General features: G+C 45.6%; 1 protein-coding gene across 1 annotated transcript; it reads left to right on the plus strand.

The window, feature by feature from the left end:
• Positions 1–28: 28 nt before the first annotated feature.
• On the plus strand, positions 29–27,995 carry GDI2 (GDP dissociation inhibitor 2). The gene is made up of 11 exons (XM_070754474.1): positions 29–445; positions 17,107–17,214; positions 18,076–18,175; positions 19,202–19,336; positions 20,493–20,691; positions 21,668–21,799; positions 22,658–22,757; positions 23,872–24,043; positions 24,801–24,945; positions 26,695–26,749; positions 27,006–27,995. The coding sequence occupies exons 1-11, from the start codon at positions 29–31 to the stop codon at positions 27,159–27,161; spliced, it is 1,719 nt and encodes a 572-aa protein (XP_070610575.1). The 3' UTR covers positions 27,162–27,995.
• The last annotated feature ends 3 nt before the right edge of the window (positions 27,996–27,998 follow it).

Here is a 27,998-nt window from a genome sequence, read left to right on the forward strand (position 1 = left end):
CCGGCCGGGCAGCGCCCCCTTGGCGACAATGGCGGGGATTGGGGCGCCCTCCAGCTCCTCCCCCTCGGGTGGCGGCCGAGGCCCCGCCCATCCCCCCAAAGGTCCCGCCCCGCCTCCCAAAAGCCCCTCCCCTCTGGCGCGCTCTTCTCCCGGCGGCGGCGGAGGCAGGAGCAACGTCGCCTCCATTTTCTCCTCAGCCGCCGCCGCTTCGTCTTCCTCCTCCTGCTCCTCCTCCTCCTCTTCCAGTTACGGCCGCCGAGGCCCCGAACCGACGCCCCGGCCCCGCCGCCCGAGCCCCGCCGCCGCCCACCCGGCCCGAGGGAGGCCGCCCAGCGCCGCGCCGCCCCCGCCCGGCCTCGCCCGCCGCCCGCCCGCCGCCACAGCCGCCGTCACCGCCGCCATGAATGAGGAGTACGACGTGATCGTGCTGGGCACCGGCCTGACGGTGAGGGGGGGGCGGGGGCGGGGGGGAGTCCGCGCGGCCTAAGAAGGGGGGGAGCTGGGAGGCCTCCGGATGCGCGTCACGTGGGAACGAGGACCTAACGCGTGTATCGGGCGGGAAGCGTGTCACGAGGGGGCTCCGTGCTCCTCTTCTTCCCTGCCGTTGTTTGGGGATGATTATTATTGTTATTGTTGTTATTATTTTATTTATTCACAAAAATAATACACAGCAAACGAGATTGATATACTGGATTTCTTGTTGTTATTATTATTATTATTATTATTATTTATTACCGCTATTTATTATTATAGGAATTGGATTTACGTTGTAGCAGGGATGGGCGGGAGTCGTCTGAATGGGGGAAACTTGAGGGGTGTCGTTTGAGGCGAAAGGAAAGAGGTGTGGAAGGTGAGAAGGGAAAGGTGCCTGAGTTCCCAGGAAGAAGAAAGACGTGTCATTTGTGGGAAGGCAAGGATACGTGTAGCATGAGGGAATTAAGCTGGCTTGGTGGGCTCCCTGCTCCTCTTTCTCCCTGCTGTTATTTGGGAATGCTATTATTATTATTATTATTACCATTACTACTATTACTACTACTATTGTTGTTATTATTATTATTAAATTAGGTTTTACGTTGAAACAAGGGGCCCCAGGAGTCGTCTGAATGGGTGGAACTGGAGGGGGAAGGAAAGGGAATGATGCCTGTCATTTGGACCATGAGAACTTACCAGGAATTAGAAAGACGCATGTCACGTGGGAAAGCAAGGATATGTGTAGCTTGAGGGAAGGAGGCCGGGCTTGGCTTCGCTTGGTGGCCTCTTTTTTTCCCTTTTGGTTGAGTCTTGTGGTTATTTGGGGATTATAATAATGATGATGATTATTAATTAGGATTAGCTTCTACGCATACAAATCTAATAAATTGGGAGTCGTCTAAATCAGTGTTTCTCAGCCTTGGCAACTTGAAGATATCTGGACTTCAACTCCCAGAATTCCCCAGCCAGTGAATGCTGGCTGGGGGAATACTGGGAGTTGAAGTCCAGATATCTTCAAGTTGCCAAGGTTGGGAAACACTGGTCTAAATGCAGTTTGAATGGAGGAGGTAAAGACACATATAACTTGTGGGTAGCATGAGAAGGAAGGAGGCTGGGTTGAGCTAGTTGTCCTACCTTTGCTCTTCCTCCTGCCATTATTTGGCGGGATTATTTTATGAAAATTAGCTTTTATGTCAAATCAGTGGGGCCTAGGCATCGTTTGAATGGGTAGAACTGAAGGGAAAGAGATGGAGAAAGCAGTTGGGCTTTGGTGCCCCACCACCAGAGCCCACCCTCCTCTTTTCTGCCTGTTATTTCGGGTTTATTTTATTCTCATTGCTTTTTATATCCATGACACAGGGAGATTGTCTGAATGGCTTCTTGGCCCCCCCTCAAAGATAGGTGTAACTTGAATGAAGGCTGTTGGGGTGGGCTTCCTTTTTTTCCTCTCCTCCTTTTGAGACCCACCTCTATGTGGGGGTGATATTAGCCTTTCTATGAATGATTAATTATCTTCGGAGAGGGGCGGTACACAAATCTAATTAATTATTATTATTATTCTTTGCATATTACTTTGCCTTCTTTTTGGACCCTCCTGTCTTCTCTCCCCCCTCCCTTTAATCTTCATGCTTTTTTTACCCGCCCCCCCCCTCTAATCTTCAGATGGCTCCCCCCCCCCCCCCCCGCCTAAAGATTTGGGTCTTTAGGGTAAGCCGAGCCGAGTCTTCGGAGAGAGGTGGAATATACATCTAATAAATTATTATTAATTATTATTATGTGATTTTGCCCTTCCCTTGGCTTCTGAATCCGGGCATCCAGCCTTCCCTCCTCACTGATAGAGACCCTGCTTGGCTGTTGCTCTGATATCCACCCTGGATATTCTGGACCATAATCCTTGGCTGCCTGCCTCAGTGGGGTGGAACCCTGGCAGAAGCCATTCGGCAGCCCCCTGCTCCTGGCCATGGAGGCTCCGACCTCAGGGAGACTTTGGAAGTTGCCTCCTTCCTTTGCCTTCCAGATTTTTCTCCTCCTCCTGTGGCATCCAGGAAGACATCCCAGGGGATCATATTTTAACATTTTATATATTTATTGTATATTACATGCAGTCCTTGACTTACAGTAACCAAGGCGCCTGAAATTTCCATTCCTAAGCAAGACAGTTGAATGAGTTTTGCCTCATTTTGCGACCCTCCTTGCCACCGTTGTTAAGTGAATCACTGCATAGCCACACAGTCTTCCCCCCACTGACTTTGCTTGCCAGAAGGTCGCAAAAGGGGATCGTGCAGCCCCGGGGGACACTGTGACCGTCATAAATATGAGTCAGCTGCCAGGTGTCCAAATTTTGATCACGTGACCACAGGAATGCTGTAATCATTGTGTGAAAAACTCTTTTTCAGAGCCATTGTAACTTCCAAACTAAACAAAGCTGAGGATTAGCCTGCATTTATTTATTCATTTTTTTTGCCCTTGGACCACCCCTTGCCCTTCAGCCTCTTCCCAGCCACCTCTTTTTCTTTTAGACGGCATTGCGCTAATAGATCTTGGTTGGCAGCCCAAAGATTTGGTTGGGTGCCCTCTTGGAAGTCGTCCTTTTAGACCAAGGGGCACATGGCCATTCTCTGGAGGCCTTGCCAGTAGGCCCACTGTTTGCTTCAGAGCCTTGACTCCCTCTTCATTCTGCAGCTACTAGTTTCCAATTGAAGTCAATGACAAAGAGAAACATCATATGTTAATAGCCTAGGTGAGGATTGAGCAGGGCTAAATTCATTCATTTATCTTGTCATGTTTATGTTTTCTTTAGAGTTGGGGACCCTTTGAGAGCTCCGTGCAATGTCATTTCATTTAAATGTATGCGGTTTAGTGTATATTCAACATGACAATAGAGCTATTCCTATTATTGTTCTATTCTATTCCTACTCTTTGTCATGTTTTATCTGATGCTAAATTCACTCTAACCAAGCTTCAGAGGTCAAACAAAATTTTGTCTCAGCTCTCCTACTTTCCAAGGCTGTTGTTGTTTCTGGCTGGATCGACGTTTGCTGTACCTTTTCTCTGTTTTTCCCCTGCATGTCACAGTGGTTCTCAGCCTTTCTAATACCGCAACCCCCTAATACAGTTCCCCGTGTTGTGGTGACCCCCCCAACCATAAGTCTAGCGCCAGTTCTTCCAACAAAGCTTTAAGCTGATTGGCAGGAAGGTCAGAGGGACACTCCCACTGTCAACACCTGATTGGTCGGATTGTAAAAATATGTTCCAAGGCGCCAGAATAGCATTAGTTCCTGACACCATGGGAAATTTGTCTTTTCTTAGGCGACCCCTGTGAAACGGTCCTTCGACCCCCTCAAAGGGGTCCTGACCTCCAGGTTGAAAACCACTGATCTAGAACGTTGACTTTGTATGTTTTTTTTTTAAATGGAGGAAATAACTTGGTAACTATCAAACCGACATAAGCATAATTTACCTTATTCTATATTTGAATCTCTGGAAATATCTCGTAAGTAGCCACTTTTTTTTTTCCTTCTTCATCTTCCCAATTTTTTCCCTATTTCTGCCTCCAGACTCCAGGCGTCCTGATGCCTCCTTGACCCTTCGCTCCTTCATGGCAGGGGGTCCTTGACTTATGACCACAATAGAGCCCCAAAATTCTGTTGCTAAGCAAGGTAGTAGAGTTGCCTCCCATTTATTTTTTTGCCACAGTTGTTTTGTGAATCACTGCGGTTGTCAAACTCACCTGGCTTCCCCTATTGACCTTGCTTATCAAGAGCCAGCTGGGAAGATCACAAATGGGGATCACATCACACATACACACACACAGTCTCTCCAAGATAGGCGGCTGTCATAAATACATGCCAGTTGCCAAGCGCCTGAATTTTGATCAAGTGACCATGGCGTGCTGCAGTCATAAGCCACTTTTTTCCAGTGCCATTTTAACTTCAAATGGTCACTAAACTAATGGTTATAAGTGGAGGACGGTTAGTATTCTTTCTGCTGCCTTTGAATCATCTCTCTCTCCCTCCCCAGCATCAAAATCCTCTCCCTTGACCATTATTGTCTTTCTTTTGATATTAATTGAGGGTTGACATCCAATCTTGGTGACTTAAGACCTGTGGGCTGCAACTCCCAGAATTCTTAAAGGAGGGTTTTATTAGGAGGGTTTGTAGCAGGACAGGGTGGATCAAAATCTATTATTTTTAAATATATATATATATATATATCAGATTTTTAAATTTTAAATAATATTTTTTTAAAAAATCAGATTTATTTTAATAAAATGCTTTTGGAGTAAAAATCTAGTTTTCTATTTAAGATAGTTTACTTTATCATGAAGTGGAGCTTAGTTCTTTAGCATGAGGCTGAGTCCTTTGGGATTGGGTGACATAGAAGTCAGATAGATGGATGGATGGATGGATGGATGGATGGATAGATAGATAAGATAGATAGATTGATAGATAGATAGATGAGATAGATAAGATAGATAGATAGATAGCTTTTATGAGGCGCTAAAATACGTTTGCATTCGCACAACACAAATAATCAGGCCAAGTTCGACATAGATGTTTAGTTCAAAGCAATTCTAATTTGTTTGGGGTTTTTTTGTTGGTTGGCCAAACATGCTGGTTTACTTTTTAGGGTTTAGCATGGGCCCCTCCAAAATGGGCAACTTGGAGACTTGTAGACTTCAACTCCCAGAATTCTCTAGACCAGCTATGGAGTTCTGGGAGTTGAAGTCCACAATTCTGTTGAAGATCTCTGGTTTAACAGATTGTTCAAATCCAGAAGATGGTCTGGTAACCAGGTTAGGTGGGTTGTGTGAACACAGCCTGTGTTGAGTGTCCCAGAATATCTGGAGGATGGCTACTTAAAAATGCAGTTAGCCCCTGACTTAGTGACCATTCATTTAGATGATGGTTGCTCTTTTAAAATTATGATTTAAACCGAGTTGATTTCAATCAAGCCCTTTTACTCGTGATTTGAGTTGTGGTTTAAATCGACTTGATTTAAATCAAATCCACCCTGCAGCAGGCTTGCTTCAATGAGGGTTTATGGCAGTGATGTCCAATCTTGGTGACTTTTAAGGTCTGCTATAGATTCTCTCCAACGTGTGAGAGTCCTAGGCAACTTAATAGGCATGCAGATTTTAAGCCCTCTAAAGTTGGAGGAATTCTGGGAGTTGAAGTCCACAGGTCTTAAAGTGGCCAAGTTGGAACACCCTGGTTTACAGTGTCAATATTAACGTTGGCGAATTAATAACTTGCCTAATCTGAAACATGCAGTTCACCTACAGTTTGCTCCAAACAACTCACCTGGAAGACGTCCAGTGGTGCTTCCCCCAAGGAGAGTAAAAAATTCCCGCCAGGAGGAAATCACGGCTTTCTCTCTGATACGTTGAATGACAGGAGAAGCAATTCGTCATCACATTTCACAGAGGAACCACTAAACGTTTGCAACCTGTCTTTAAACCTCCTCTTTCCTAAAAGAGATTTTAAAAATTGGTCTCTTGTTGGTTGAAAAACTTGTTTCTGACCACAGAAATGTTATAACGTTCACTTCCGGCCCCTGCATCCGGTTTGCCTCCATCATCTCTTTCTTTTGACTTTACACTTAAACAACACAATGTAACGCCAAGTAAATCAAACTTCTGTGAAATCCAACTGTCCACTTAGGAAGCAACACTGGTTGACCATCAATTTCACATGCTATTTCATTCATTCCATCTAGGATGTGTTATTTGAGTGTTCCCTTTCTTTCTTTTGAGCAGTATATATCCATTTATATATATAATTCTTATCTTATAACACCATAAAATTCCCTAGGAAAATTGAACAGGTCCAAAGACGGGCTACAAGAATGGTGGAAGGTCTTAAGCATAAAACGTATCAGGAAAGACTTCGCGAACTCAATCTGTATAGTCTGGAGGACAGAAGGAAAAGGGGGGACATGATCCAAACATTTAAATATGTGAAAGGGTTAAATAAGGTCCAGGAGGGAAGTGTTTTTAATAGGAAAGTGAACACAAGAACAAGGGGACACAATCTGAAGTTAGTTGGGGGAAAGATCAAAGGCAACATGAGAAAATATTATTTTACTGAAAGAGTAGTAGATCCTTGGAACAAACTTCCAGCAGAGGTGGTTGGTAAATCCACAGTCACTGAATTTAAACCTGCCTGGGATAAACATATATCCATTGTAAGATAAAATACAGGAAATAGTATAAGGGCAGACTAGATGGACCATGAGGTCTTTTTCTGCCGTCAGTCTTCTATGTTTCTATGAAAAAAAAGTCCATCCATCTTCAAATGGCCAAATTTGAGAAACACCAGTTTAGAAGGAAGCAGTTTCCTTAAAAATAAGAACATGTTAAACCTTGAAAGCTGTGGCTGTCGCGGCTTTTGAACCCCGGCTGCAAGACAAACAGTTGGATGTGCCAAGTCTGGAGCAGCAGAAAAAGGGGAATGATTTCCATAAAAGTCGGTAGAGAAGGGAAAGCATTGCTCTCATGCCAGCCTGGTCTACTTTTTTCATGTTCATTTTGAGCTGCCATGGGTGGAGCACCTAATTAAATCAGAATAATCTCCATTTATCCCTCACTTCAGTTTGGCTCTGTCACGCATGAGATGGCTGGATCCGCCAATGAAAAACTGCTTTCTGAAGCTGCTCTAGGAAATTGGAGCACCTTGTCAAAGGAGGATCGTCATTGCAAACCTCATCCTGGTCTGGGGGTTGAAGGACAAAGATATCCCTGTATTTTTCTTTCTTTCACGGCCTCTAATGAGACACTTCTCAACTAGGGCCTCCAAAAACCTTTTGCAAAATGATTTCAAAAGCAACTCAGTGGCCTTCAGGGTGAAAATGCTAATCTTTTGATCTCTCTCTCTTTCTGGGTGTTCTGCTTTCTTTTGAAAAATTGGGCCTGTTTCACTTCTCTTTCTGCAGATTACCACATTTTTCAGAGTATAAGACGCACCAGAATATAAAGACGCAATTTAGTTTTTGGGGAGGAAAATAGGGAAAAGAATCTGCTTAAGAGGTATTCATCTGGCTAGCGTCCTTGATGTGGTCAGCTTCAGCACATTATTTTATTCCCTAGTTAAGGGCTTTAAAAAAAACCTTTATTCTAAGAGAGTGACAGTGAAAGAGCTTGCAAGCCAGTAAGAGCTGGGAATATCATTAACACCTGGAAAGAAACAGTCTGAGCAAGTAGAGCAATGGAAAAAACCCTGCAAAGACTTGGCTTGGAAAACATTCTTTGCAGAGAGTAACAATGAAAGAGCTTGCAAGCGGGTAAGAGCTGGGAACATGGTTAGCACCTGGTTAGGGCTGGAAAGAAATATTTGGAGCAGGTTAGACCAATGGGGGGTGGACTGCAAAGACTTAGGGCTTGGAAAACATTCTCCTTTGCAGAGAGTAATAAAGAAAGCTTGGGTATATTAATAGGTTGTCCAAAATGCAGCGCACAAGCAGTCTTGGGCCTTCCAAGAAATGCCCACATCACCATCACTCCCCGGACTGCATTGGCTACCAATCTGTTTCCGGACACAATTCAAAGTGTTGGTTATGACCTATAAAGCCCTACATGGCATAGGACCAGACTATCTCTGAGACCCCCTTCTGCCACACGAATCCCAGTGACCGGTGAGGTCCCACAGAGTTGGTCTCCTTAGGGTCCCGTCGACCAAACAATGTTGGCTGGTGGGACCTAGGGGAAGAGCCTTCTCTATGGGGGCCCCGGCCCTCTGGAATCAGCTCCCTCCCCGGAGATTCGTACTGCCCCCACCCTCCTCGTCTTCCGAAAAAGTTTAAAAACTCATCTTTGCCACCAGGCCTGGGGTTCCTTAGATCTTCCCCCCTGACCGATGAATGCTTTAGTTTGACTGTCGAGTGAATGATATTGATAGTTTTAAATTAGAACTTTAAGATTGTTTTTAAGGTATAAATTGGATTGTTATTATTGTTTCCTGTTTTCTGTACATGCTGTGAGCGGCCTGAGTCCTCGGAGAGGGGTGGCATACAAATCCAATTAAATCTAAATCTAAAGTAAAGCAATGAAAAAAAAACCCTGTGAAGACAGGCTTTGGAATACATTCTTTGCAGGTCCCACAGAGTGGGTCTTCTCCGGGTCCCGTCAACCAAACAATGTCGCTTGGCGGGACCCAGGGGAAGAGCCTTCTCTGTGGCGGCCCCGGCCCTCTGGAACCAACTCCCCCCAGAGATTAGAATTGCCCCCACCCTCCTCACCTTTTGTAAGCTCCTTAAAACCCACCTCTGCCGCCAGGCTTGGGGAAACTGAGATACTCTTTCCCCCTAGGCCTTTACAATTTTATGCATGGTATGTCTGTATGTATGATTGGTTTTTATGATAATGGGTTTTTAACTGTTTTTAGTATTGGATTATTGTCATATACTGTTTTATTACTGTTGTTAGCTGACCCGAGTCTGCGGAGAGGGGCGGCATACAAATCCAATAAATAAACAAACAAACAAACAATGAAAGAGCTTGCAAGGCAGTAAGAGCTGGGAATATTACTAGCACCTGGTTAGGGCTGGAAAGAAACTTACTCAGAGTAAGTTAGAGCAGTGAAAAAAACACTGCAAAGACTTAGGGCTTGGAAAACATTCTTCACAGAGAGAAACAATTAAAGAGCCTGCAAGTTAATGGCTGGGAAAACCGTTAGCAGCTAGTTAGGGCTTGGTAGTGGGAAAAGCTACATTCAGAGTATAAGACACACCTTAATTATCAGACTTTTTAAAGGAGGAAAGAGGTGCGTTTTATACACTGAAAAATATGGTAACTGATTTTGGTACTTTTGGATGAATGCCCAGGGCCAAAGCATGTAATATAAGAGGGGAATTGTTCTTTTCTGAGAAAGACGAATGAATAGAAGCTTCCTGCGATTGTGGAAGCCAGCTCTTTCCTGCATTTGTTTTGAATCTTTTGTTCAGAAAAACAGATTTCAACCGTAAAAGAAAAAAGACATGTCTCCTCTTGCACACTTGAACAGAGGAACCCTCGGGTGAAATTCTTTTGAGCAGAGCAGAGATGGCCTGTTTCAGTGTTAATGGAGTTATTTATTTATTTATTTATTAATCAGATTTGTATGCTGCCCCTCTCCGCAGACTTGGGGTGGCTAACAACAATAAAAAGACAATGTAAACAAATCTAATATTTAAAATAATCTTTAAAAACCCCAATTTAAAGAACCAATCATACATACAAGCATACCATGTACAAATTCTATAAGCCTAGGGGGAAGAGAAATTTCAATTCCCCCATGCCTGACGACAAAGGTGGGTTTTGAGGAGCTTACGAAAGGCAAGGAGGGTGGGGGCAACTCTGATCTCCGGGGGGAGCTGGTTCCAGAGCGTTGGAGCCACCACAGAGAAGGCTCTTCCCTCGGGTCCCGCCAGACGACATTGTTTAGTCGACGGGACCCGGAGAAGGCCAACTCTGTGGGACCTAACTGGTCGCTGGGATTCATGCGGCAGAAGGCGGTCCTGGAGATATTCTGGTCTGAGTTAGCAGTATGTGTCTCTGAAATAGGTCATCCTCGACTTACAACGCTTCGTTTAGTGACAGAACTACGACGGCACTGAAAAAAATGTGATTTAGGACCGCTCTTCACACTTACGACCAGTCAGGTGGTCAAAATTCAGACCCTTGGCAGCTGACTCACATTTGTGACGGTTGTAGTACTTCTGGGTCACACAATCCCCGTTTTATGACCTGGTGAGAAAAGTCAATGGGCGGAAGCAGGTGCCCTGATCGACGTAACAATGGCAGGGATTCATTCAAGTACAGTGGTACCTCTAGATACGAACTGCTCCACATGCGAGTATTCCAAGTTACGAGCCGCGACGCGAGCTAAATTTCTGTTTGACACCCGAGCTCAAATTCGGGATGCGAGCTGAGCTTCCACTAGGTGGCGCAAGAATCTCTTTGCTTCCAGTTATCTCGGCGCAAAAAGCAAAGTCTAAAGGCATTCGTTCGAGATGCGAGTTGATCAACTTACGAGCTCGGGTCTGGAACGAATTAAACTCATATGTCGAGGTACCACTGTACTAGACCCGTTTTTAACCTCAGCCCAGGTTGAATGCATGAGCCAAACCACAGGCAGTCCTCGACTAATGCCCACAGTTGAGCCCAAAATTTCTCTTGCAATTGCCCGATTTCGATCACGTACCGGAACAGTCGTATGTGGAGAAAGCTGTCGCAAGTCACTAAACGAACTGCTGTAAGTCAGGGACTGTCTTTAGTCAGAATAAAAGAGGGACACCACTTTCTTTGCTGGTTGGTTAGGCTGAACTTTTGCGCACAAGAGCGTAGCTGGAAGTCTTACCGAGTTCTTAGAAAGAAAATGCTGACTGCGACCGAAATCTGGTATGTCAAGAATATCCGCCGGTAAAATCTTGGCACCTCCACTTGATTTATAGAGGTCCATTGTGGTGAGTCGCTTGTGCCTTGTCTGACGTGGCCCGCTTTTCTGTCTTGAGGCTGCAGTGAAACACCCTGGACCTTGGCCCATTTCCACCCGAGAGGCACACAATGCCTTTCATTACTTGACAGGTAAAGCAAACCCGAGTAGTTTTTAAATCACATAATCGGGCTGAGCTTTTAATTCAGCTCAAATTGCTCCCGGTGTTGTTTGGTCGGCCCTTCAGATACGAATGTTGTTTTCAAAGGACTCCTTTCAATACAGAGCCCCGAATTAGAAGGAAATTATTGGCAGATACAAAAATATAAAATCACAGGGGCTGGAAGTTTTATTATTAGATTTGTCCCATTATTATACTGTTTTTATTATTGTTTGAGCCGCCCCGAGTCTTCGGAGAAGGGCGGCATACAAATCTAATGAATTGAATTGAATAGCATGCGCACGTGTGTCCACTGCCATAATACAATGCCCTCCCGCTATGCATGGACACAATTCCCCCTGCTCCCCTCTGCTTATGCATACAACCGTTCCGTGCAGGCACACAGGCTACATTGAAGCCTCTGGACTTCAGGTTGGCCCATCCGGCCGTTTTTCGCCACCCCAGGGTTCAGGAGGCTTTTCAAAGCCTGGAGAGAGCAAAAACCGCTGGAAAGAAGGCCAGAAATCATCTGGCTGACATAGGGCAATGCCTCGCCTGCCGTCAGTCATAATTCCACGCGTGCCACAGGTTTGCCATCACTGACCTACAATTTGTTATTATTGTGTTATTCAGAAGTTGTACGAGCTCCATCACTGGAGACTTTCAAGAAGAGACTGGACTACTACACCTGTCAGAAATGGTGTGACGTCTCCTGCTTCGGCTGGACTAGGTGACCTACAAGGTCCCTCCCAGCTCTCTTAATCTGTGACCCCTTCTCGTGATCTTGATGTGATCCCTCTGTCAATTCAGGCCACAGGGTGTCCAGCAAACCTGGAAAACGGAAACCAGGGAAATATCAGGGGAATCGGCGGTTCAGCAATTATCAGGGAATTCGTGTAAAAAACAATAAATTGGGGGGGGGGGGAAACCAAACTATATTAAAATGTTTAAAAGTCGGGGAAATCATGTTTAAAAAAAAGGATCGTGCTGCCTGGCAGAGTCAAGCAAAAATGAGCATAACTGTGGCAAGAACTTGCTTCCTCAGCTACCGATATTTCTCCATATGACGTGGTATTTGGTATGACGTGTTCTATGGCCGTGCCTTAACTAGATCGCAAGTGACAGGGAAATGTCAGGGAAATATCAGGGAATTTCAAAATGCTTTCCCCCTGGACATCGGCTTTTTCGGCAGCTGCAGCACACGGCTGGCTCTTGTGGGTAGGGGAAGGATTACCTGTGGGGGTGATTTTGCAGCGACTGCAGAGGTGGCAAATGGAATTTATTTGTCCTGGGAGACTGAAAAATCCGGTTTGCTTCCTTCTCGAGGCCTCTGCAGAAACCCTGCAGAGGCCTACTTAACAGCTCCTCCTGGGATAGGGAAGGAGCCTTGTGTTGTGTCTTCAGCCCAGTTGTAATTGCTGCCTCAGCACCTTCGTTTCGAAATCATATTTGCAAATCACAATCCACTTCCTGAAACGAAAATTGCTGGCACCGTCCGAAGCCTTAGAAAAAGATTATGTAATATCTGAAATGAATTGTGATTCACACCACCCTCCCTCCCTTCCCCTCTCTTTCTTTCTTCCTTCCTTCCCTCCCTCCCCCTCCCTCCCCCCACTCTCTCTCTCTCTTTCTTCCTTCCTTCCTTTCTTCCTTTCTTTCTTTCTTTCTTTCTTTCTTTCATAGGCCGCCATTCTCCTGGACTCAGGGCGGCTTACAAGAATAAAACTGGCAAAGATTAAAACAGTACAATACAGTTAAAAAGTTAAGAGCTTTGTGTTGCTGTTGGCACATTGGTTGGCCAGATGCTGGAACTGATGTGTCACTCGGCTGCTGTGGTTTCTGCTGGATCTCGCGGCCTGCACCACTTATCCACCCTTAGGAAAACTGCCATGGGAAGCTCCCAGAAGCTTCCATAATCCTGGAGGAGGGGAGAGGCCGTTGGAAGCTTGGAGTGGTGTACCAGCAACCTGTAGCTTATACGTACAGGGGATCCTCAGCTTACAAACACAATTGAGCATCAAATTCCCATTGCAAAGCAAGACGGTTGTTAAGTGAGTTTCCCCCCGTTTTACGACCTGTCTGAATTTCGATCACGTGACCATAGGGCTGCTGCAACAGTCATAAGTGTGAAAAATAGTCGTAAGTCACTTTTTTTCAGTGCCAGGTTTGGAGACCCCCGTGCTCTAAAATGAAAAGCTCACACAGACTTTTAAGATTTTTGTTGCTGGGCCTCCTTGAACAGATGCTTCTGTTGCGGCAAAGTTACACAGAGGAGGAAACAGATTGCATGAGTCACAAAGTTCAGGAGAAGTGATGTGGCAGCACAGTTGCTCGTTGTGGTTATAGCACACCCCTGGTTAAAAATAATAATAATAATGCAGGATTTATGATGAATATATTTTTAGGATGGCTATGATCATGATTGATCTCTTAAAGTTTTTAGGAACCAAAGGCAAATTCCTTCTCTGTCCAATCACACTTGGCAATAAAGAATTCTATATTCTATATTTTGTTTTATTCCTATTCCACTGTTCTGTTCTGTCCTATCCTATTGTTCTATTCTGTTCTGTTGTTCTGTTCTATTCTGTCCTATCCTATTCTACTGTTCTATTCTATCCTCTTCTAATTTCCCATTTCCATTTTTATATTTCTATTCCTGTTAATATAGCAGGGGTGTCAAGCAGAAGACCCACAGGCAAGATCTGGCCCACAGTGTGGTCAAATCCAGCCCATGGGGCTGTCCTAGAAAAGGGCCGGCCATCAGGGCTTCAGGCCAGTCTACCCAGTGCGAAACATGCCAGCAGTTTGGGGAGTGGCATCAAGCTGGCCATGCCCATCCAGTCGGACTCACACACACACAGAGAGAGAGAGAGAGAGAGGGTGTCTTGTTTCTGATTTGAACCTTAAGCCAGTGGTTGGTTCTTTGTTCCGATCCGATTTAGGCCCAAAGCAGAACAGCACCTACACAGCGAAACCGGAATCTGAGCTTCCCACCCAGTTGAACATTCACATCCCTTGTCACTCCACCCACAAACTTGTCACGTTGCCCACTCAGATTGTGCCAGTGTTGCAAGTCCTCCTTCCACTTCCGCCCAGGTGGGTGGGCATGGGATGACCTTGAACCGCTCGAAAGAATGCTTTGTGGCTGCATCTGCTCCCTCGTGAAAATCCCCCCTCCCAAGTTCCCATCAACATCAGACCTTCTACAGATGGTGAGGCCAACCATTTATTTATCACCAACTTCTGCACCAGAGTGAACGGAAGTTGAAAGTGAAAGGCCGAGAGGAAGGGTTGAGGTGGCCACCGTCTTGGTATCCCGCCTTGTTAGGCAATGCAAAAACAGGAAGGGGGAAAGGGAGAGGAAAAAAAGCAGAATCGCTGGATGAGACCTCGGTGGACCTTAAGGCCTGACATCCATCCCGGAGCGTCAAATTCTGCAAACTGAACTCTAACCCTCCAGTGATCCAACCGGTTCAGCTAGATGTCCAGATCAGCTGAAATAATCTCTTTTGGCACAACTTCCAACTTGGCAAGCAGTTTGGAAGTCTACTTAAAAGGGAGGGAAGAAGAAAGGGAAAGAGGAGAGAAAGAGAAAAAAGGAAGGAAGGAGGGGGGAAGGAAGGAAGGGGAGAGGAGAGCAAGGAATAAAAGGAAGGGAATGACAGGAAGGGAAAGAAAGAAAGGTAAAAAGAAAGAAAGAAAAAGAAAGAAAGAACAGAATAACAGAGTCGGAAGGGACCTTGGAGTCTTCTAGTCCAACCCCTGCTTAGGCAGGAAACCCTACACTACTTCAGACAAATGCTTATCCAACATCTTAAAAACTTCCAGTGGTGGAGCATTCACAACCTCTGGATGAAAGCTGTTCCAGGAAAGCAAAGAAAGGAGAAAAAGAGGAAGGGAAGAGAGAGAGAGGGAGAAAGATCACCGACTAGTTGAGTCATCTTGTTTGTCCGGCAAAGGCAGATCGTTTTCTTCCCAAAAACAGCTGTCACTAAATTTCCTTCTTGGAGCAAAGTCCTATTTGCTCTGCTTCTTAGCACGCGTATTTTCTTTCACTGTCTCCTCAGTTAAGGATTGTGTTTTAATACTGAGTTGCTATGTATTGGGAAAGAAGCATACAACAAGTTCTGTCTTTTCTACGTGTCCCCCTCCATCCACCTAACTTCCTACCACTTATCAGGGCTCCTGGCTGGAGAATTCTGGGAGTTGAAGTCCACAAGTCTTAAAGCTGCCTAGTTTGAAGGCCTTTTACGCCTGCAAGCCGGTTATTAAGGGAGCTGGGTACGATTTTACCGCCATTTTGCCATGGTTGTTAAAGGAATTGCTAGTTATTAAGTGAACCAGTTGTTAAGCGAATCTGCCTTCTGTTTAACTTTGCTTGTCTGAAGCCAGCTGTGAATGGCAGTCATCTTCGGAGAGAGGCAGCATACAAGTCTAATAAATTATTATTATTATTATTATTATTATTATTATTATTATTATTATCTGCCTAGAGGCTTGGGAAGTGTTCGACTTGGGATACGAAATCCCGCATATAAATCTCATTTGCTGTGTATTACTGTTTTTTGAGAATAAAATGATAACAAGAACAACAAAAACAGTGAAGTTGGAAAAGAACGTGGAGGTCTTCTGGTCTATATGTTGATGTTGAAATGTATTTATTTCGTCACGGCTTTGTTTATGGATAGCACTGTGAGTATTTAAAGGATTTTTTTTTAAGTGTTTTTTTTAAACCTCTGTTCCTTACGAAAGGTACAGACGAAATTGAAAGCAGGATGTGTTTTAAATGGGAAATCAACCATCCGGCTCGAAAGTTCTGCCAAACCCTTTGGACTTTGACAGAAAAGAAAGCCTGGGATTTTCTCCTGGTTTTTCAGAATTTGGGGGAAGATAAAAATCTGGAGAAATTCCAAAGGTGAATTTATGCCCATCGTCCCCTCTCCCCCTCCTCCTCTCCGGAGCCCCCAAAGGAGGTTCCCCCACCTCCATCTTTCCAATAAATCTATTCTTCCAGAAACAAAATAATAATAATAATAATAATAATAATAATAATAATAATAATAATAATAATTTATTAGATTTGTATGCCGCCCCTCTCCGAGGACTCGGAGACGCTCACAACAGCAACAAAATACAATATGATGCAAATCTAATATTAAAATTAATTTAAAAAGCCATTATTACTAAAAAAAACCATTCAATTCTACACAATCACATCCTTCTCAAATGCTAGAGTCAGAAAGATGGGGGGGGAGGGTTAGTCTCCCCATGTCTGGTGGCATATATGGGTCTTTAACATCTTGCAGAAGGAAAGGAAGTTGGGGGCAATTCGAATCTCCGGGGGGGGAGTTGATTCCAGAGGGCCGGGGCCACCACAAAGAAGGCTCTTCCCCTAGGTCCCGCCAGTCGGCATTGTTTAGTTGACGGGACCCAGAGAAGGCCAATTCTGTGGGACCTAATTGGCCACTGGGATTCGTGCCAGGGTGGCACAGTGGTTAGAGGGCAGCACTGCAGGCTACTTCAGCTAACTGCTAGCTGCAGTTCAGTGGTTCAAATCTCACCACCGACTCCAGATTGCCTTCCACCCTTCCGAGGTGGGTCAAATGCGGACCCAGATTGTTGGGGGCACTATAGGCTGATTCTATAAACTGCTTAGAGAGGGCTGTAAAAACTCTATGAAGCGGTATATAAGTCTAAGTGCTGTTGCTATTACTAAAATGCGGCACTAATTAAACTCTAAAACTGGAAAGGAGATTTCTGTCCCAAATACGTTCCAGGCCAGGGCTCCCCAATCTTGGCCACCTGTAAGACTTGTGGACTTCAATTCCCCCAAGTCTTAAAAGTTGCCATGGTTGGAGAAGAAACCGATTAGTTGCAACCATAAGATCCCAGCTGGGCTTTTCGCTAGTTGTGTGCTGTACCTGTTCTCAGGTGAGTGTTTTCTGCTGGGCACCTGCTGGACTTTGAGCAACACCCTGAATGTTTTCTTCCCTCTGATTGGACCTCTTGAGCCCCTCACGACGGTTGGGGAGTCCTTAATTTTGTCCCTGGCTCTCTTCTCTGCAGGAATGCATTCTCTCGGGCATCATGTCCGTGAACGGCAAGAAAGTTCTGCACATGGACCGGAATGCTTACTATGGAGGGGAGAGTGCTTCCATTACACCCCTGGAAGATGTGAGTCCTTTTCTCTTTTGCTCTCCCCTCTCCTCCCTCTTCTCTTTCCCTCTTTTTCTCCCTTTTTCTTTCTCTTTTTTCCTTTCTTTTTTCTTTCCCCCCTTTTTTTCTTTCTTTCTTCTTTTCTTTCTTTTTCTTTCCCCTTTTTTCTTTGTTTCTCTTTCATTTCCTTCCTTTCCTCTTCTCCCTCCCTCCCTTCCCTCTTTTCCTTTATTCCTATCTCCTTCCTTCCCTCGTTCCTTTCATTCCAATCTTCCTTCATTCTTTCCCTCCTTCCCTCCTCCCTCCCTCCATTTTCCTCTCCTTCCTCCCTTTCCTCCACCCTTTCATTCTCATCTCTTCCTTCCCTTCCCTTCCCTCTTCTTCTCTCCTTTCCCTCCTTCCTTTCATTCCCATCTTCCTTCCTTCCTTTCCCATCTCCTCCCCTCTTCTCTCCCTTCCCTCTTCTTTCATTCCCATCTTCCTTCTTTCCTTCTCCATCTCCTTCCTTCCTTTCCTCCTTCCTTTCATTCCTATCTTCTTCCCTCCATCCATCCCTTCTCCTCTCCTTCCTTCCCTCTTCCTCCCTTCCCTCCTTCCTTTCATTCCCATCACCCTCCCTCCCTCCATCTCTTCTCCTCTCCTTCCTTCCTTCCTTCCCTCCCTCCTTCCTTCCTTCCTCCCTTCCCTCCTTCCTTTCATTCCCATCACCCTCCCTCCCTCCCATTGAAAGCTCTAAGGATGATTGGTAGGAATGGTGGCATGATGCTCGGAACAATCCTTTTTTCAGCTTGCTTCCTATTTTTTTTTTTTGAAGACCACCCTTCCTGGTTAGTCTGCACAGCCCCCCACCTAACTCCTCCCCCTTCTTCTTCTTCTAAGCTGTACAAAAGGTTTCACCTGCCAGGAACCATCCCAGAGTCGATGGGCCGAGGAAGAGACTGGAACGTCGACCTGATCCCCAAATTCCTCATGGCCTGCGGTGAGTGGCTGGAAACGGCCCTGTGATCCTGTTGCTTTGGTCCCCATCCTGCCAATATCTAATGCATACATATCTCTTAGTTTTCTATCCAATCATAAAACTTCCCCCAAATTTTATAATAATCCGAATCTTGTTTCTCTCCAAGTTTCAAAGTCAATCTACTCATCTCTGCATCTCCTATTCAATTTCCAACATTGTGGATGTATAATCCTAGCTGCTGTAATTATATGTATAATTAAATATGTCTCATTTTTATCAAAATTATGTTGGTAAAATACCCAGAAGGTATATCTCGGGTTTAAGTTCAATAGTCTTTCTTAAAATCTTCTGCATCCAATGTTGAATTTGCGTCCAAAATTTTCGTACAGTGGTACCTCGTGATACCAACCCCTCATGATACGAACCTGGGGTTCGGAAATTTTTTGCCTCTTCTTACGAACTTTTTTCGGCTTACGAACCCACCGCAGATCGCAAAATGGCACTCTGCTGGGCGCCACCGCCCGGCTGTCACCTTTTAAAACAGCCGGGGGGCTTCTCGGTGTTAACCCGGAAGTTCAGGTTCAGGTTCCGGAGGTCGCCGAGAAGCGCGCGGCTGTTTCAGAAGGTTGCAGCCGGGTGGCGCTGCTCGGCGGAGTGCTGTTTTTGCGATCGGCGGCGTTTTTGGCCGATCTGGAGGCTGGAAAGGAGGTGGGGAATTCCAATAGGGAATTCCACGGGTGGAGATTTGATGTCACGGAGACGTCCAACCTTACGAACTTTTCGCCTTACGAACCTACTTCCGGAACCAATTAAGTTCGTAAGACGAGGTATCACTGTACTTCCAGACAAGTCCACCACATATGATAGAATGAGCCAGGTAACTCGCTGCATTTCCAACAGTTCATCGACAAATTCTGAAACATTTTAGCTAGCTTTTGTGGTGATCTATGCGATCTATAAAACTTCTTGTACATATTTCCCTTAAAAAAAAATTTAATCACAACTTTTTCTGACGGAATCTTCCCACCTGACTTCTTTTGCCCGCAGGCCAGCTGGTGAAGATGCTGCTGTACACAGAGGTCACCCGCTACCTGGACTTCAAGGTGATCGAGGGAAGCTTTGTGTACAAGGGAGGAAAGATCTACAAAGTCCCTTCGACCGAAGCGGAAGCTCTCGCCTCTAGTAAGCCCATCACTCTTTCTCTCCATGGATCCCATCCACGGGTTACAATGGGGGGTTGCGAGATTACTTGCACAAGTAGTCCTCAATTTGCCACCAAAACTTTCATGTCTAACCAAGACAGTTGTTAAGACCATTGTGCCCCACTCTGCGACTTTTCTTGCCACGGTTGTTAAGCGAATCACTGCAGTTGGTAAATTAGTAAGACAGTCGTTAAGTGAATCTGGGCTTCCCCCTTAATTTTGCTTGTGAAAAGGTCATAAAAGAGGATCACGTGACCCCGGGACACTGCAACCGTCATAAATATGAGGCTGTTGCCAAGCGTCCAAATTTTGAACATCTGACACTGGGGAAGCTTCAATGATCCTAAGTGTGAAAATATTTGGAATACTGTCCTCAGTTCTGGAGACCTCACCTACAAAAAGATATGGATAAAACTGAACGGGTCCAAAGACGGGCTACAAAAATGGTGGAAGGTCTTAAGCATAAAACGTATCAGGAAAGACTTAATGAACTCAATCTGTATAGTCTGGAGAACAGAAGGAAAAGGGGGGACATGATCGAAACATTTAAATACGTTAAAGGGTTAAATAAGGTTCAGGAGGGAAGTGTTTTTCATAGGAAAGTGAACACAAGAACAAGGGGACACAATCTGAAGTTAGTTGGGGGAAAGATCAAAGGCAACATGAGAAAATATTATTTTACTGAAAGAGTAAGTAGTAGATCCTTGGAACAAACTTCCAGCAGACGTGGTTGGTAAATCCACAGTAACTGAATTGAAACATGCCTGGGATAAACATAGATCCATCCTAAGATAAAATACAGGAAATAGTATAAGGGCAGACTAGATGGACCAGGAGGTCTTTTTCTGGTGTCAATCTTCTATGTTTCTATGAAAACTGGTCAAAACCTGCTCTTTTTTTTCACTGCTGTTGTAACTTTGGCCGGTCACTAAAATGAACAGTTGTAAATTGAGGACTCCTTATACCCCCAAAACAGCCTCTATCTAGCCCACAGCTGGGAAGAATGGGCCAGAGCTCACATTGTTGCTGCTCTCCGAGCTCTAGAACTAACCCGGATAGAGGGTGCCTATTTTTCACCCTTGGCGCTTAAAACCCCTCCAAAACTTGACCTGTTTCTAACCCCCCTCCCCTTGAAGGTTTGATGGGCCTGTTTGAGAAAAGACGCTTCCGGAAGTTCCTGGTCTACGTGGCCAACTTTGACGAGAACGACTCCCGCACATTTGAAGGGGTGGACCCCAAGAAAACCACCATGCGCGATGTCTACAAGAAGTTCGACCTCGGCCAGGATGTGATTGACTTCACGGGCCACGCCCTGGCCCTCTACAGGACGGATGAGTAAGCGACCCGGGCGGGCTTCCTGGGTTTCCCCCTCACCACATCAAAACCAGGGCACTTCCACTCTGTTTCCCAAAAAATAAGACCAATCCCCCAAATAAACCCCCTTTTTTTCCCTTGACCTCCAACAAATGGGACCCGAGGGAATCCTGCCTGCCTTAACCAACATAGGGGCGGCACGTGGACATCTGTTTCCATGACCACCGATACATGAATCTATTTAAACCTGCCTTGAAGCTATCAAGGCTGACAGCTGTCACGACCTCTTCTGGAAGGGAATTCCATAAAGCAACGATACTCGGGGTTTTAAATTTTGTATCTTCGTTTTATTCTGCATGCCCCCCTGAGTCTGTTAGGAGAATGGCAGCCTATAAAATTTAAGTAATAAATAATACATTCTAATAAATGGCACCGGACCAGGGTATCTACGAGACCGCCTTCTGTTGCATGAATCCCAGCGACCGGTTAGGTCCCACAGAGTTGGCCTTTTCTGGGTCCCATCAACAAAACAATGTCATTTGGCAGGGCCCAGGGGAAAAGCCTTCTCTGTGGCGGCCACGACTCTCTGGAACCAACTCCCCCGAGATTAGAATTGCCCCCACCCTCCTCGCCTTTCGTTAGCTCCTTAAAACCCACCTCTGCTGTCAGGCATGGGGGAACTGAGATATTCTTTCCCCCTAGGCCTTTACAATTTATGCGTGGTATGTTTGTTTGTAGGGATGTTTGGTTTTACAATAAGGGTTTTTTAGTCGTTTTAGTATTGGATTTACATGCTGTTTTTTATTACTGTTGTTAGCCGCCCCAAGTCTACGGAGAGGGGCGGCATACAAATCCAATAAAATCAAAATCAAATCAATTAATCTGGGGCCCAAAAGAAAATAAGACCTGGTCTTATTTTTGGGGAAACACAGGATGGTCCCCAGGTCATAACTTTCTCTCATCACTTCCACATCTTTTCTCACCTTTCTCCCTTCAGCTACTTAGACCAACCTTGCCAAGAAACCATCAACAGGATTAAACTCTACAGCGAGTCCTTGGCCAGATACGGCAAAAGCCCCTACCTCTACCCTCTCTACGGTTTGGGGGAGCTGCCCCAAGGATTTGCCAGGTAAGGCCTTCGCTGGGTGCCATTTCCGGTCAATAGTCTTTATTTCTGTTCTGTCTGGCCGGATCAATCAATTAGAAAGCAAACCCACGCACGCTGGAAACATCAAAGCAAAAGGATTGTTTTTACACAAAAGTCCAGCAAGAAATAAGTCAATTCTAAACATTTTCAGCCTGGCAGTATTTCCTTCTACGGAGCATAGATAAGACTCCCGCATGCATGCCAGCTAAAGGCCTAAATCTTCACTAATTGTGTCTGGTGTTTCTCACTCCACTCACTGTTCAGAGCTTAACCATCTTCTGTGAAAACAGGAACAGAGATCCAGGAATTTAGTCTCTCGCGACACCATTTTCAAAATGAACATTGTTTACCACACCTCTTCTCCCATTAGCATGTTCTATATAGATACGATGTGGCTAAGTGTCCCATAGAGATATTAAATACCTAGACCGCCTTCTATAGAGATATTCATGCCTGGCTCTCATTCTTCTGACCCTCGCATCTAAGAGAGGGTCCTCAAAGTCCCCATCGCCCTCTGACTCAGACAACACCCTAACTGGGTTTTTTACAGTCTCTGGTGGTTCCCCAGTCTCCCAAATCCCCTTCGCTCTCACTCTCAAACTGATGGCAAAAGCACTGGCCTGCGATGCCAGCATTCCTCCGTCTCCTGGTCCTCGAAATATTAACACTAAACTTCCATTGGGGAGTTGGGGAGGGCGCGAAATGTTGACTTCTTCTTGGGGGGCGGCATAACAGAAATGAATTGAGAATCTCTGGGCTGACGGTCAACCGGAGATGCAATGAAGCCCCCCGTGACTTGGAACCCACTGAAACACTTTGGGCCAATTGCTTCCTTTGCAGGTTAAGTGCCATCTACGGAGGGACCTACATGTTGAACAAACCCATCGAGGAGATTGTCGTCGAGAACGGCAAAGTGGTCGGCGTGAAATCGGAAGGAGAGGTAGGGTGACGCCCCCTTTGTTCCTCCCCTGTCCCAGGGAAAAGTGGCCCGGAATGGGACGGAAAGCAGGAGGCCAGCGCTGCCCAGCTCTCCCTCTAACCCTGATGCTTATTTCCTAAGTGCCCTGGAGATTATTTAATAAGAATTTCGTGTTTGCCAACTAGATAACGATCATCGGGGCTGGAAGGGAGGGAAGAGGGGGGCTCACAACAACAAAACACAGTACAAATCATACATGTGTGTGCCGGCCAGCTGATTTTTGGCTCGCACAGAGGCTCTGGGAGGGCGTTTGTGGCTTCTGAGAGCCTCTGGGGGGATGGGGGAGGGCGATTTTACTCTTCCCCAGCTCCAGGGAAGCCTTTGGAGCCTGAGGAGGGTGAAACATGAGCCTACTGGGCCCACCAGAAGTTGGGAAACAGGCCATTTCCAGCCTCCGGGGGGGTGGGGGTGGAAGCTGTTTTCGCCCTCCCCAGGCATTGAATTATGGGTGTGGGCACTCGTACATGCACGATAGCATGCACACACACTCTTTCGGCACCTGGGGGGGAAAGAAAGGTATGCCATCCCTGACCTCTGATCTTCATCATCATTATTATTATTATTATTATTATTTTTATTATTATTATTATTATTAATTGGATTTGTATGCCGCCCCTCTCCGTGGACTCGGGGCAGCTAACAACAGTGGCAAAAACAACATGCGACAATCCAATACTAAAACAGCTAAAAACCCTTATTTTAAAACCAATCATATATACAAACATACCATACATAAATTGTAGAAGCCTAGGGGGAAAGAATATCTCAGTTCCCCCATGCCTGACGGCAGAGGTGGGTTTTAAGGAGCTTACGAAAGGCAAGGAGGGTGGGGGCTGTTCTAATCTCTGGGGGGAGTTGGTTCCAGAGGGCTGGGGCCGCCACAGAGAAGGCTCTTCCCCTGGGTCCCGCCAAACGACATTTCCTTAGTTGGAAACCACCAATCAGAGAGAGCACCCAGGGCCTCACAGCTCAACCTCCAGCTCCAAATATTCCCCTGTGGGGGTCCCCTTTCTCCACCCCTCGGTGGTCTTTTCTTGACCCCTCTGTGCCTTTTCTCTCTCCCCCCCCCTTGCAGATCGCCCGTTGCAAGCAGCTCATCTGCGACCCGAGCTACGTCTCGGACCGAGTGAAGAAAGTGGGCAAAGTCGTCCGGGTGATTTGCATCATGAACCACCCGATCAAGAACACCAACGACGCCAACTCTTGCCAGATCATCATTCCCCAGAACCAAGTGAACAGGAAGTCAGGTAAACTCGGGAAGGGCAATAATGGATCCCTCGCCGGGCGCCGTGTCAGGCTGTATAATAATAATAATAACAACAACAACAACAGAGTTGGAAGGGACCTTGGAGGTCTTCTAGTTCAACCCCCTGCTTAGGCAGGAGACCCTACACCACTTCAGACAGATGGTTATCCAACATCTTCTTAAAAACTTCCAGTGTTGGAGCGTTCACAACTTCTGGAGGCAACTTCTGTTCCACGGATTAATTGTTCTTACTGTCACAAAATTTCTCCTTAGTTCCAAGTTCCTTCTTTCCTTCTTTAGTTTCCACCCATTGCTTCTTGTCCTACCCCTCAGGTGCTCTGGAGAATAGCTTGACTCCTTCTTTGTGGCAACCCCTGAGATATTGGAAGGCTGCTATCCTGTCTTCCCTGGTCCTTCTTTTTATTCAACTAGCCATGCCCAGTTCCTGCAACTGTTTCTTTATATGTTTTAGCCTCCAGTCCCCTGATCACCTTTGTTGCTCTTCTCTGCCCTCTTTCTAGAGTCTCAACATCCTTTTTGCATCGTAGGCACCAAAATTAGATGCAGGATTCCAAGTGTGGCCTTACCAAGGCCTTATAAAGTGGCATTAACCCTTCACGTGATCTTGATTCTCTCCCTGTGTTAATGCAGCCTAGAACTGTGTTGGCTTTTTTGGCAGCTGCTGCACACGGCTGGCTCCTATTTAAGCTTTGTCCCTTCAGAGTTGCAAACCTGTCACGTCTATTTTTTTTTTAAAGACATCTACGTCTGCATGATCTCGTCCGCCCACAATGTGGCGGCCCAAGGAAAGTACATCGCCATCGTAAGCACAACCGTGGAGACCAACGAGCCAGAAAAGGAAATCAAACCCGCCATGGACCTCCTGGAGCCCATCGAGCAGAAGTAAGGCTTGCCTGCTGGACTTAACAATAGCAGTAGGGTTGGGAGGGACCCTGGAGGTCTTCTAGTCCAACCCCCTGCCTAGCAATGAATCCTTCCAAGGTCGGTTAAATGAGGACTCAGATTGTTGGGGGCAATGTGCTGACTCTGTAAACTGCCTAGAGATTTAGTTGACATGATTGGGAATATTCGTTTCTCATCTTTAAGGGCAATTATTATGAAAGTAATGGTAATAAATATCATGAAACTATTGTTAAGAATGTATGGAGAAGATTGAAGCACTCTGGCCTAAATGATTAGATTTGATTAGAAAAGAAGCAATTTAAAAATTGTATTAGTTAATAGCACTTAAAATACAGTGTTCCCTCGATTTCCGCAGGGGATGCGTTCCGAGACCACCCGCGAAAGTCGAATTTCCGCGAAGCAGAGATGCGGAAGTAAATACACCATTTTTGGCTATGGACAGTATCATAAGCCTTCCCTTAACACTTTAAACCCCCCTAAATTACCATTTCCCATCCCCTTAGCAACCATTTGCTCACCATGATTACTGGTACTCACCATTGAATAAGACACTTAGTGATCCTGATATTTATAAACATAATTATTTATTAACAATAATTATTATTTTTGTTATTTATTTGCAAAAATTATTAGTTTGGCAATGATGTATGATGTCATCGGGCGGGAAAAACTGGTATAGAAAAAAACCCCGCGAAGTATTTTTTAATTAATATTTTTTGAAAAACCGTGGTATAGGCTATTCGCAAAGTTCGAACCCGCGAAAATCGAGGGAACACTGTACACATAAGAAATTTGAGAAATTATTCTTGTCCCAGATGTCAATTGTATTGGAGGCAGCAATGGATGGATCGGGAATACCAAAGTTAAAAGAAATAATTATTGTAGCCTGTTTTCAGATTGATGGTGTGTTATTTTGTAGATGTGATTGGAGTGAAAAATAAAAAAATAATTCTTGCCTTTTAAAAAAAATTGCCGGATTTTGGTTTTGCCAAATTCCCGCAGGCCACAGGCATCAGACAGAAATCCCAATACCTGTATGTACCGTATTTTTCAGAGTATAAGACACATCTTAGTTTTGGGGGAGGAAAACAGGGAAAAGAATCTGCTTATCAGGTATTCATCTGGCTAGCATGCTTAGTCTGGTCAGCTTCAGCCCATTATTTTGCCCCCTGGTTAAGGGCTTTAAAGAAAAACCTTATAGAATTGAATAGAATCCTTTATTGGCCAAGTGTGATTGGACACACAAGGAATTTGTCTTGGTGCAGGTGCTCTCAGTGTACATAAAAGAAAAGAGACATTTCTCAAGAATCATGTGGTACATAGAGGTCAAATAAGCAATGAAGAAACCATTAATATTAATAAAAATCTTAGGATACAAGCAACAAGTGACAGTCATACAGTCCTGAGTGGGAGGAAAAGGAGGATAGGAATGATGAGAAAAACTAGTAGAATAGTTATTCAGAAAGAGTAACAATGAAAAGAAGAAACCGGGAAAGATATTAGGGCTGGGGGGCAAAAGCTTTGGAAAATCTACATTCAAAGTATAAGACACAGCCACATTTTCAGCCTCTTTTAGGGCGGGGGGGGGGGAGGTGTGTCTTATATTCTGAAGAGTTTGTGCATTTGGGCCTGTAAATAAAGCAGATTTTGTTGTTGTTGTTGCGTAGGCCCACCACCTTGTTGCCTGAAATCTTCCTAAATTGGTCTTTCCTTTCTCCTTCCTTGTAGGTTTGTTAGCGTCAGCGACTTATATTCTCCGACTGACCTGGGCAGAGAAAGCCAGGTGGGTATGAAAATTGGGGGTGGGAAGAAAGACAAAAAAGAAAGGGAGGAATGAAGGAAGGAAGCGGAGGGAGGGAGGGAGGGAAGAAGTTGAGAGACAGAAAGATGGGGAAAAGGATTTGGGAAGACAGAAATGAAGGAAGAAAGATCTAGCAAAGAGAAAGGAAAGAAAAGAAAGGAAAATGGAAGGAAGGAGAGAAAAGGACCACGATGGTGACCTTCAACCCTGTCCTCCCCCCCCCCCGCTTTCCCCCCAGATCTTCATCTCCCGCACCTACGACGCCACCACCCACTTCGAGACCACCTGCGACGACATCAAAGACATTTACAAGAGGATGATGGGCTCCGAGTTCGACTTCGAAGAGATGAAACGGAAGAAGAACGACATCTACGGAGAGGACGAGCAGCAGTGAGCGGGGGGAGCGGACGTCTCTTCTCTCCCCCCTCCCTCCCCCCCCCGTTCTCAACCACAGACCGGGGGGGCATGTGGGGGGGCTAACGCCCGCATTCGGGGACCTTTAAGCTGAGCACCCTCTTCCCAGCCGTTTATTTTCCCTCCCTCTCTCTCTCTTTCTCTCTCTTTCCTCCCTTTCCTTAATCATATCTCTTGAGATTGAAAAGACCCCCCCCTGCTGACCCCAACCTCCCGTTTCCCCCCCTCCCCCGGCTAGAATCATGTGTCAATTTCAGCTTGGGGTGTGTGCTTGATTGGCAGGTGCCAAGACACCTGTCACACTCTTTATGTAATGCTCGCTAACTTTCATCCTCGGCCTTTAAAAAAATAAAATTTAAAAAATCCGACCGGTCCCAGCGGGGAAGGGGAACATCGCCCTGGGGCTACCAGCATTCTCTCCCAAACCCCCCCTGCTTTTGGGGGGTCCCACACACCGACGGGCGCAGTGTGCGCCCCTCCTTTTCGGCCTTCCCACCCCTCCGCCCCCTCCCATCTCACGCCAGCCCGAATCTTCGCAAATGCCGCCACCTCCTCCTCTTCGGTTTGCCCATCCTTTAAAGCAGCGGCGTCTCTTTCAAAACAATTTTGGGGGGGTTGTGGGTTGGGGGGGTTTTTCGTTGGTTGTTTGATTCCACGCCCACCCACCCCTCTTCCTTAAACCTCCTAGCTTCTCAAAAACCTTTGTTTACATCTGTTGGGACACAACGTAACGCCGCGAGGCTTCGGTTTGTGTTTTAAAAGTGCTACTAATAATAAAAAAAAGAAAGAGAAAAAAACGGTGCAAGCACAAAAATGC

Source organism: Erythrolamprus reginae, chromosome 6 (assembly GCF_031021105.1).
Source record: "Erythrolamprus reginae isolate rEryReg1 chromosome 6, rEryReg1.hap1, whole genome shotgun sequence".
Lineage (NCBI taxonomy): Eukaryota > Metazoa > Chordata > Lepidosauria > Squamata > Dipsadidae > Erythrolamprus > Erythrolamprus reginae.

Excerpts from the sequence above, each read along its gene's own strand:
- GDI2 (XM_070754474.1), top strand. The coding sequence starts at position 29 with ATGGCGGGGATTGGGGCGCCCTCCAGCTCCTCCCCCTCGGGTGGCGGC. Across the intron at positions 19,337-20,492 it reads AGCGGAAGCTCTCGCCTCTA|GTTTGATGGGCCTGTTTGAG; the intron begins GTAAGCCCATCA and ends CTCCCCTTGAAG. Across the intron at positions 21,800-22,657 it reads CTGCCCCAAGGATTTGCCAG|GTTAAGTGCCATCTACGGAG; the intron begins GTAAGGCCTTCG and ends CTTCCTTTGCAG.